The 1065-nt window shown below is 33.2% G+C and overlaps 1 protein-coding gene across 2 annotated transcripts in view; it reads right to left on the bottom strand.

Annotated features, from left to right (window-relative positions):
- The window catches only part of LOC107626390 (probable disease resistance protein At5g66900), a 53905-nt gene that overhangs the window by 3472 nt on the left and 49368 nt on the right, over positions 1-1065 (bottom strand). For both annotated transcript variants that reach the window (XM_021118158.1, XM_021118161.1), the window contains exon 2: positions 53-465. In XM_021118158.1, the coding sequence (XP_020973817.1) occupies positions 53-465 (413 nt within the window). The remainder of the gene's footprint in view (positions 1-52; positions 466-1065) is intronic.

Genomic DNA, 1065 nt, shown 5'->3' with positions numbered 1-1065 from the left:
ATGTGTAACTACAGCTTTCTATTATCTCAAGACTCAAGGTAAGAAAGTGCACCTCATGGACAAGATTTTCATCAGGCTTATAAGAGTTAGTGTCTTTGGCTTGTGTAAAGTGATGGAAGAGGGATACGGCATCATCATCACCAAGTGGTTTCAAGTGGAACTGAGTATGGAATCTGCGAAATGCAAATCTTGAAGTAACTACAATCTTGTAATCTGGAATGGTGGAGAATTTGAACTTTTCAACAATTGAATCTGTGCCAGACCATACATCATCCAGGACCAATAATATTGGTCTACCGTTATCCCCAACATGCCTCAGCAAGTTCCCCAACCGGTTAATTGCCTCTTCATCGGTTTGAAACTTGGGTACCCGGTGTCCACAGTGTTCAAATAGTGTCTGTACAATGGTCTTCAAGTTGGGTGATTTCGACACTGTCTGGAAGAAGATATTGTCTGCAAACATGCCTAGCCAAAACCAAACACACGAGGGTAATATGGATCAGATTCTAGACAATTTAGTTATTCAGGCTTCACATTAGGCAATGCAGGATTTCTTCTGAAAACTTCACAGAAAAATATTATCTCGGCACTAAAATCAGCTCTAATACATTTGTGTATAAATACATAATTAATTTTTATTATGTATTTTATATCAATCATACTTATATATTAAAAGTCAGCTACTAAATTAATTATGAATTATAAATATAAAATAAATATAAAATATATATTAAAATACAAATGTGTTACAACTATCAAAAAGCAGCCTAATGAATAAATAGTAAGATGTTGCTTGCTTTGGTTCTATGGAAGGATAAAAACACAAGTTTCCATTCCAAAAAATAAGACGTTGCTTGCTTTGTTAAAGTGTTGTGTTTGCGTGTTGGACACATTTTAGATATGATATCTATCGATATTTGTCTGACACGTGTGCTTTATGTTTTTAACTATGTCTGAATAAAAAATAATTTTTTTTTCAAATACGTTTGGACTTTGGACACACTTAAATACCATCACATATTATATCCAGTCTTATTTTTAACATTTATTTTCAAATGAGTTTAG

Source organism: Arachis ipaensis, chromosome B01, assembly GCF_000816755.2.
Source record: "Arachis ipaensis cultivar K30076 chromosome B01, Araip1.1, whole genome shotgun sequence".
NCBI lineage: Eukaryota > Viridiplantae > Streptophyta > Magnoliopsida > Fabales > Fabaceae > Arachis > Arachis ipaensis.
The sequence above is the reverse complement of the archived record's forward strand: the minus strand, read 5'-3'. Positions and strand labels throughout refer to the sequence as shown.